At 39.4% G+C, this 8,935-nt stretch overlaps 1 protein-coding gene and 1 pseudogene across 1 annotated transcript in view; one reads left to right on the forward strand and one right to left on the reverse strand.

Annotated features, from left to right (window-relative positions):
• Positions 1-1,338, reverse strand: part of LOC102861790 (ubiquitin-60S ribosomal protein L40-like) — a 6,182-nt gene extending 4,844 nt beyond the window's left edge. Inside the window, exons 1-2 of the mRNA XM_006895090.1 lie at positions 1,300-1,338; positions 40-147 (exon numbers count right to left, since the gene is read on the reverse strand). Of these exons, the coding sequence (XP_006895152.1) occupies positions 40-147; positions 1,300-1,338 (147 nt within the window). The remainder of the gene's footprint in view (positions 1-39; positions 148-1,299) is intronic.
• A 4,605-nt stretch (positions 1,339-5,943) lies between these two features.
• Positions 5,944-6,674, forward strand: LOC102843721 (annotated as a pseudogene).
• The last annotated feature ends 2,261 nt before the right edge of the window (positions 6,675-8,935 follow it).

Here is an 8,935-nt window from a genome sequence, read left to right on the forward strand (position 1 = left end):
CTGGTCAGGAGGGATGCTCTCCTTGTCTTGGATTTTGGCCTTGACAATCTCGATGGTGTCACTGGGCTCGACCTCAAGAGTGATGGTCTTGCCAGCCAGGGTCTTCACAAAAATCTGCAGCTTTGCGTCTGCCGCTCGGCCGCCTCGCTAGACAAGAGTCTCTTAACAAAAGCTTATCATTAAGACTGATAATCCAATTACAAAATGGGCAAAAAACATGGAAAGAATTTTCTCAGAAGATATTCACATGGCCAACAGATATAGGAAGAAATGCTCCAAATCACTGGCAATAAGCCACAGTGAGATACCATCTTACTCCAGTGACGGTGGCAAAGTTTAAGAGGACAGCAAGTAATAAATATTGGTGAGGATGTGATCAGATAGGAACTCTTTCACATTGTTAGTGGGATTATACAATTGTACAATCACTCTGGAAGGCAGTTTGGCATTTCCTCAAAAAGCTGAACATAGAAATTCCATATGACCCAGCTATTCCATTGCTTGGAATATACCCCAAGAAAATGAGAACTGAGGCTCAAATGGAAACTTGTACACCTATGTTCATAGCAGCATTATTCATCATCACAAGAACATGGAAACAGCCCAGATGTCCAATCACAAACGAATGGATTGAGAAATTGTGGTACATTTATACAATGAAACACTATGCAGCATGCAGGAACTATGATTTTGTAAATTACTACCTAACTTGGGAGGGACTAACTCAGTCATACAAGGACAAATACTATATAAAACTATTATTTTAGAATGAGTATGAGAATCCAAGGAAGGGGTGGAGGGGGGAGAGGGTGGAAATAGAGGGGTGTGGATGGAGGGTTAGGGGTTAATCATAGGTTTGTACAGTTCAACAGATGGGTGAGATGAAGGAAATGGGAAGGATCTTTTGTGAAAAACAATGTATTCAAACTTTGTAAATAAATCAGAATAAAATTTAAAAAATTTAAAAAGTATCATTATCAGAGCTGAAGATTATTGACTTGGTGTCTTATTTGTGTGGTTTTGTATTTAGTCTTGTCAGCACCTGATGTAGCTGGTATGACTCAGGAACCACTTACTTCTATTAGAATTATCAGTACTGAAGAATTTTTAAAAATCATGATATATCACACTATGTATAGCCTGTCTTATTCAATGTTTCCAGCAAGTCCTTCTCATAGACATTATAGGTGTTAACCTCATTTTACACTTAATTGACTTCCCTGAAACCCTGTGACCAGTTTATTGTGTATTAGACCCAACAGCTTCTTAATTTCTTAAAAACCCTCACACAAACCTCACTGTCAATGATTGCATTTCCAACTCATAGTGATCTTCCATTCGGATTCAGAGACTATAAATTGTAATAGGAGAAGCATGCCCATCTTTCTCCCATGGTTTGGCCGCTGCATTACAAAGAAAATTATTACTTTGGATTAGCAGTTCAATTCTCAATGGAATCCACCAACTTTTCTTGTTCTATTTCCAACTGTTTAAGCTCATACATACTTCAGGTCAAAGCTGGTAGTACCTCATTTACACAAAATATGGACAACCTATATCCTTCACCTAGCTCTCTGTTGGAGTTTCTCAGTAGCGCATCTGAGTAAGTGGTTAGCTGCTAACCTAAAGATTGGTGGTTCAATTCAACCTAGAGCTACCTAGTAGAAAAATCTGGTGATTTATTGTTGTTACCATTATGTGTTGTCAAGATGAGTACAACTTAAAATAACCCTATGAATAACAGATTTGAACCTGATCCTATCTTTTGTCATTTTCACTATATCTAATTTGAGCCCATTGTTATAGTCACCATATCAATCCATTTTGTTGAGGATCTTTCCTATGCTGACCTTTATAAGCATGATGTTCTTCTTCAAGGACTGGCTCCTCTTAACATGCCCAAAGTATGTGAGTTGAAGCTTCACCATCATTACGTCCAAGGAGCACTATGGTTTCACTTTCTCGAGGACACACTTGTTCTTTTGGCTGCCCGTGGGATATTCTGTACTCCTCTCCAACACAACGGTGCAAAGACATTGATTATTCTTCTGTTCGTGGGAACCGTAGTATGGTTTGTTCAGCATGCAGATTGAATAGGTGTGGAGAAAGGATACAGCTCGGATGCACATCTTTCTTGATTTTGAACCATGCAGTATACTCTTCCTCTATTTGGACAATAGTCTCTTCTTGGTCTGTATAGGTTTTATATGAGCACAGGTAGGTGTTCTGGGATTCCCATTTTTCTCTGTGTTAAGCACAATTTGTTGTGATCAATACAGTCAAATGCCTTTGCATAGTAGATAAAACACAAATAGACATCCTTCTGGTACTCTCTGCTTTCAGCCAAGATCCATCTGACAGCATCAGTGATACTTACGATAGTAAATCCTTTACTAAATCCGCTTTGGATTTCAGGCAGTTCTTTGTCAATATATTATTTTAGCTGGTGTTTGAATACTCTTCAGCAAGATTTTGCTTGCATATGATATTTTTTAATAGTGTCCACATTCAATTGGATCACCTTTTTTTGAGGATGGGAATAGATTTGGATCTCTTCCAGTCAGGTGGCCAAGTAGCTCTCTTCCCTGATGTCCTGACACAATCTGATGAGCACGTACTGGGCTACATCTGTTTATTGAGACATGTCAGTTGGTTTTCCATCAATTCCTGATACCTTTCCTCCTGTCCCCCCACCCCAGTGCCTTCAATGTAGCTTAAACTTTTCTCTTTATCACCATTGATTCATGATCAAATGCTGCTTCCTAAAATGATTCACTTCCCCTAAAATCGGCCCAGTTGATCAACCTGCAGTTGAAAACCCTGTAGAATTGTGCAACAAAGAATGATTTAAAAAAAAAAAAAGAAAGAAAATGGGAGGGAAGAAAAAATATAAAAATGAATGTATGAAAAGTGAAATTTTCTGTAAACGTTCATTAAAAGTCACAACTGAAAAAATTATTATTAAAAACAGAACCCTGTGGAACCAAGTTCTACTACAGTGTACATAGAGAACTGGAACTGACTAGACAAGCACTATTTATTAGGATTTTCTGTTAGAATATTTTCTGCATTTTTCAATATTTTAAATTTTATTTTATTATAAACTAATAACTGTTTTGAGTACCTGTCAAATTTCAGGCCTTGAAATCTGTAATTTGCTGCAACAAGTCCATCTTTAACCCGACTTTGGTTCATTATAAATTAGGGTTAATGATGTCTGCTTTGCAGATTTTTTTATGATAGTGATGGTAGTTCTATGCTCTCGAGTCAGAACTAACTTATCGCTGACCTTCCAGACGTTGTAAAGCACACAGAAGATTGTGTATCTTTCTCTTGTGTTCAAAACACATGCCTTTGAATTGGCAGCTCAACTCCTTACCGCTAGGCTGCCAAAGCTCAAATAGTTAGACACTATATATATGAGGTTGTTGGTTAAAGATTTACTTATTATTTTTGTAGTTGTAGAAACATATATAATCAAACATTTACCAGTTTAACACTTTTTACAGGTACAATTCATTGACATTGTGTTCATCAGTTTATACAACTATTGTAAGGTGCTCTGGTAGGTGGTATAGACCGTAGCAAGTTGCAGTGCTAACACAAAGGCCATGCTTTTTTTAAGATTTAAATCCACCAGCTGCTCCAGTGGAGTTTTTGTTGTTGTTGTATTGTTTGCCTTTGAATTGGAACCAACCCAGAGATGACCCTCCAGTGAGTGAGTATTCAGAGGCAGTAAATCGCAGAGGAGATTACTCATCCTTCTCTTACAGAGCATCTGGTGGATTCAAACCATGTGTCTTTGGGATTTCAGTGCAGCTTCTTTCCACTAGGCTACCAGAGGTCCCTCCAAGGGAGTAAGATGAGCAGTTTCCTCCTGTTTGAATTTACAGCCTCAGAAATCTGATAGATGGTTAGCTGTGCATTGAAGTGGAATTGACAACCGCAAGTTGAGTTCTTTATGTACCTTGTCTATTTGTGGATGGAAATGACCAGAAAGGCATCTTCTGGTTTGGGTATTCACATACTCCAGATATTAACTGTTTGAGGCAAACAGTTATTCTGCCTTTGATGCCACTCTAAATTATGTAGACAAGTCTTCTTGGTGGAATTTTTTCAATGAAATTTTTGGAGGGAAAAATGAGGGGAAGTTATAGGCCACCTAGTTGTTTCAGAGGAAGCCAGAACCTTAAGGCTATGGAGGAGTTATGTTGTTAGTGCTGTCTAGAAAGGCTCATATCGGCCCTGTGAACAATACCTCTGAACCCTGTCCTGTCCTGTGCCATCCTCGGCATCTCTGACACACTTGAGCCATTGTTGTGGACACTGTGTCAGTCCGTCTCATTAAGGATCTTCCTCTCCTTTACTGACCTCTCCACTTTTCTAAGCATGATGTCGCTTTTGAAGGAATAGTTGGTGTTAAGCTACTTATTGAAAATGATTAGTCTTCAGTCCTCGAAGTGCAAAGACTGCTGTAGTGATGTAGCCCTTAGTGTGTTATGCTGCTCACCAAAAGCAATTCTGGGGGTTCAAATCCACCCACCACTCAGTGAGAGAAACATGGGTGGCACTCTCCTTCCATTGTTGATTCACGGCCTAGGAAAATTGATGGAGGGTTCCTGTGAGTTGAAGTTTGAGAGTTGCAGTGAATATGAAATTCTGCAAAAGAAAGAGACGGGAGTAGATGGCTATGGAGATGTGCCCAGGGCTGAGTATCCAAGAAAAACCTTAAGAATTCAGGGCCGGCTAAGTGGACTACACCTTCTAGACTCAGTGGGGAACAGTATGCATAGAAGATGGTTTAAAGCATTTTTCTCAGAATCAGAAAATTGATATGTGGTATCTGAAGAATTAATGTGAAATTAGGAGCAGGGAACATAAGTGTTTATTATAAGTAGTTAACTCCTGTTTACTTGAAAGAGAGTTAGAGGAAAAGCTGACTAAAAATAAGAGCCTGGGTGGGATCTGGGGCAAGAGTCTGTGTTTAATGTTTCACTCTCATTTTTCTTGTCTTTATCTTGGGCCATCCCAGAGCCATCTCACCTGGTCAAGCCTTTGCCCTGCTTCTTCTCATATCTTTAAATGATTCACCAGCTGACTCAGTACTTTACATTTCCGTCTAATCTTTTCTTAGCACAGATAAAGCTTTCTCTGCACCTCCTTGAGGCCAAATAAAATTAAGCTATGGAAGGATCCCTGCCTCTGGCTGGGAGCTCTAGCAGCATTTGTGAATAGATGCTGTGTGTGCCAGCACAAAGATCTCCATTCAGTTTGAACCACTTGTGCATGTCTTTTGGGGGAAGATAGGGGTTGTTGTTGTTTTTTTTTTAATCCAAAATGCATTTGTGGTGGCCTGCCAGCTTTGGAGGAAACTCTGGTGGCCTAGTCTTTAGGAAGTTGCATGGCTCATTTAAAGGCCGTACCACTCAGGATGTTCAAATCTACCAACAGCTCCATGGGAGCAAGATGAGCACTCTCCTTTCCTGCAGTTTAATCCACGGACAACCTTCTAGAAGGTCAGGTGTTAGTCAGTTCTGACTTGGGGCACAGTGAGTGAGTGAATGAATGAATGAATGAGTGAGTCAGCTTTAAGAAGGAGCTCTGGTGGTGCAAGTAGTCGTGTGAGACTGCTAGCCAAGAGGTTGTGGTTTGGAGTTCACCAGTGGTGCTTAGGGGGAAAGATGTGGCAGTTCACCTTAGAGCACTAAAGGGACTGTTTTACTTTGTCCTGTGAGTTGAAAATCGATTCATTGGCAGTGGGGTTTACCAGTTTGGGAAATGACTACCATATGGCATCAGTTAGTCTTTTAAAGTGAAAAGGACTTGCTTTTTTATTTGTTTTTGCAGTCTAGAAAATACTAGAAACAGTTCATTGCAGTAGTCCCTTTCTAGGGAGGGAACAGAGATTGATTTTCTCGTGGTTTAGGAGACTGGAGACACGGAGACCCTCAGGTTATGTTTGCTGAGTTCTTCAGTGGCTGAAAACCCTTTGATAACTTTTTTGGGCTCAGAATGGGGAAGAAGGCCTGGACATTGATGACCCAATCTTTGGCTGCTCCATGGGCATGGGGAGCTTCATCAGTGTGAACTTTGGCCGCTCCCACGCCAACCAGTAACCCATCAGAAAGAAGTAAGACCTCCGGTCACCCACGACCTTAGGGTCTCACTTGAAGGGATCTACAGCGGCTGTATCAAAAAGATGAAAATTTCCCGCAGGTGGCTGAACCCGGGCAGAAAGAACATTCACCACAAAGACAAGATCTTGACCATCGACGTGAAGAACGGTTGGAAAGAAGGGACCAAAATCACCTTTCCTAAGGAAAGAAACCAGACCTCCAACAACATTCTAGCTGACACCGTCTTTGTTTAAAGGACAAACCACACAACATCTTCAGGAGAGACAGCTGTGGTGTCATTTACCCAGCCAGGATCAGCCTTTGGGAGGCTCTGTGTGGCTGTGTGGTGAATGCACCCACTCTGGACGGCAGGACCATAACCATTGTGTTTAAAGATGTCATCAGGCCTGGCATGTGACAAAAAGTACCTGGAGATGGCTTCCCTCTCCCCAAATGCCCGAGAAATGCAGGGACCTAATTACTGAGTTTGAAGTGCTCTTCCCTGAAAGGATTCCCCAGACATCAAGAACAGTACTTGAATAGGTTGTTCCAATGTAGCCACATTCATTCCCCGAGGACTGACCAGGGACCTTTGAGAGCTCAAGAATTTCCAGATCATTTCACTAGTGTGGGGCCACGAGTGGGCAGGAGGGCCTAGAAGGCTTTTGTACTGCTGGATGTTTTCCAGAGAAAATATTACAATCTTTCAAAGTCATAAAAAAAGAAATAAATAAAGGAATGGCAGCAACCCAAGTGCTCATCAGCAAATGACTGAGTAGAAAAGTGTGGCATAGTCTTACAATGGAATATTACACAGCACTGAAAAATAATGAACTCATTAAACATTACACAACAAGGGGGACCCTGGAGGGCATCATGCTGAGTGAAATATTTCAGTCACAAAAGGAAAAATACTGCATAGCACCACTGTTATAAAGCAGATCTGACATAGGAAGTTGAAAGGAGACTAGGATAAGAGTGGATAATGAATATAGCATTGGAACAGATGAAGGAAAGCACTGTTTAAAAGGAATATATGATTAGGCATCATATCTACAGCATCAGTCCATCATTGCAAAGAGGATTGGAGGAATCAAAAGGTAGCTAATTGATCAACAATGAATGAATATTAATTTTTTAAAAAGTAAATTAAAGAAGGAATTGGGGTAAAATGCAATAATGAATGAATGAAAATCTAACCTATGAAAACTTTCGTTAAAATCACGAAACAAAGTTTTATTTTGCAAAAACATTGGTTTAGTTGCGTTTTTTAAAATATCTCTTTTTTTTTATCTTGTATGTTCTAATTTTATAGACTCTCCTTGTATTATCATTTTTTATGGTTGTAATGAAAATTTATACACAGGCCTTCTGGTAGCCTGAAAAGGAACGGTGCTTCCAACCTGAAATACTGAATTCTAAACCACCACCTGATCTGTGGGAGAAATATGGGCACTCTCCTCCTGTGTGATTTACTGCCTCTGAAAACCTCTGGATGGTCAGGTGGGGTCAATTCCAATTCATGGTACACAACCACAGCAATTTTAAAAGGAAGCTCTAGTGACCTATTTATGAGGCGTTGCACTTCCAATCCAAAGACACTTGGTTAGAATCCACCAGCTGTTCCATAGAAGAATATTAAGCATTCTCCTCCTATGTGATTTACAGCCTCTGAAAACCTACTGGAGGGTCAGCTGTGATTTAGTTCTGACTCGATGCCACACAATAGCAACACTATTTTTGGAAAACCTACTATTTTCTACTAATCAACCTGACCCAATACTAAGTTCACCTTATGACCATGTATTAAAATATTCAGTAAATATGAGTCTCAGAAATAGAATTGGCTAATTTAAATGAACAAATTAATAATGTACATTAGAATCACCCAGAGTTAGTAATTTTCATGAATTTCATGTGTATATGTGTGTGTTTGTATGTTATTTACATTTTACAATATAGAACAGACTGGTGAATGTTTTTAGCCTGTACACTTTTATAGTAAAAATAACAGCATTTGCATGTGGTCGACAAGATAAAAATGAGTACAAATTTTTTGGAAAAGAGTGCAGTGCTATTTTTAGAAAAGAGCTTGTTTTCTCTTATTTCATAGCTGTTTCTCTTGCATCAAAATCATTGGCCTCCTAACTTCCTTCTGTTTTTATTTTATAACACACTTTGTAGTAACTATTTTGACAGTGGCTATATCTGTGTCAACCTTTTTATGTTGGGGCAGGACAGCGAGGAGGTTCAAGGGTTTGTTTGGTAGAGGTTGTTGGGGGACACATTTAACTTTCATAACTAAAGCCAGAAAGTATTTTTGACTGTGGAACAATGTGTCACTAGTTATAAATAATGTAGGTGATATTTGATATCAGTTTTCATGTTTTCTTTTTAACACCCGAAATTCCTTGTTTAAATTTTGTTAAAGCTAACAAGGAGCTCTGGTAACCTAGAGGGTCAGGAGTTGCACTGCTAACCCTAAGGTAGGTGGATTGAATCCACCAGTATGATTTATACCCTTTAAAAATCTGATGGGGGGTTAGCTGTGACTTAGTTCTGACTTAATGGCACAAAACAAAAACAACAACAAAGTAAACATTGACAGTTTACACATTAATAAAGCTAAAAGAATTAACCCAAGGATTATGGTCTCAAATCTAATTAAAAAGAAATACAAAAACCCCAACTCAGAGTGGATCCAGGACCTCGAACTAAACCAAAGAACTATAAACTTTATTAGAGAAAAGCTTGGAAGAACTCTAGAAGCCCTAATCCACAACATAAACAGTCCAAGCATCCTGAAAAACCTACAACCA

The sequence above is a fragment of the Elephantulus edwardii genome, unplaced genomic scaffold (assembly GCF_000299155.1).
Source record: "Elephantulus edwardii isolate Elephantulus edwardi_28Jun2011 unplaced genomic scaffold, EleEdw1.0 scaffold00157, whole genome shotgun sequence".
Taxonomy (NCBI): domain Eukaryota; kingdom Metazoa; phylum Chordata; class Mammalia; order Macroscelidea; family Macroscelididae; genus Elephantulus; species Elephantulus edwardii.